Source organism: Charadrius vociferus, unplaced genomic scaffold (genome assembly GCF_000708025.1).
Source record: "Charadrius vociferus isolate BGI_N301 unplaced genomic scaffold, ASM70802v2 scaffold475, whole genome shotgun sequence".
In the NCBI taxonomy this organism is placed as follows: domain Eukaryota; kingdom Metazoa; phylum Chordata; class Aves; order Charadriiformes; family Charadriidae; genus Charadrius; species Charadrius vociferus.
In genome coordinates this window covers 142,218-142,836 of record NW_009648337.1, presented here as the reverse complement: position 1 = coordinate 142,836, position 619 = coordinate 142,218, and the positions used below count along the sequence as shown (strand labels likewise).

Here is a 619-nt window from a genome sequence, read left to right as displayed (position 1 = left end):
GAGGTGGTGCGGCTCCCCCTCGGCGGCCTTGAGGTAGCGCTCCTCGGAGCCGGGCAGGTCCTCGAAGCCCTCGGAGCCCTCCGAGTCCGTCTTGGAGTCGGAGTGCAGGAGGTCGGCGTCCTGCAGCTCGTCCTCCAGCTCGTCCTTGTTGCTCTCGATGTTCTCGGTGTCGATGTTCTCCAGGTCGATCTCCTCCTCGTCCTCCCTCTTGTCCTCTTCCCCCTCGTGGTCGCTCCCGTAGGAGTTGCCCTCCTCGTCCGTCCTGCTGCGGGGGGCCCAGGTCATTTTATTCTCCTTTTTGAGCCGCCGCCGCGCGTTGGCGAACCAGGTGGAGACCTGGGTGAGGGTCATTTTGGTGATGATGGCCAGCATGATCTTCTCGCCCTTGGTGGGGTAGGGGTTTTTCCGGTGCTCGTTGAGCCAGGCCTTGAGTGCTGGTGCTCTCTCCCGGGTGGCGTTCTTGGGCCGCGACGGGTCCCCGAACTGGTACTGCCCGTAGGGGTAGAAGGCGGGGTGGTGGTGGGGGAAGGCGGCGTGCTGCACCCCCGGGCTCTCCTTCAGCTCGTACTGGGCGCCCTGCAGCGAGAGGGAAGGGGCGGCCCCGGCTGAGAACGGCGCG

General features: G+C 66.2%; 1 protein-coding gene across 1 annotated transcript in view; it reads right to left on the bottom strand.

The window, feature by feature from the left end:
* Positions 1 to 619, bottom strand: part of IRX3 (iroquois homeobox 3) — an 8,138-nt gene that overhangs the window by 1,996 nt on the left and 5,523 nt on the right. Inside the window, exon 2 of the mRNA XM_009885074.1 lies at positions 28 to 605. Coding sequence (XP_009883376.1) covers positions 28 to 605 — 578 coding nt within the window. The remainder of the gene's footprint in view (positions 1 to 27; positions 606 to 619) is intronic.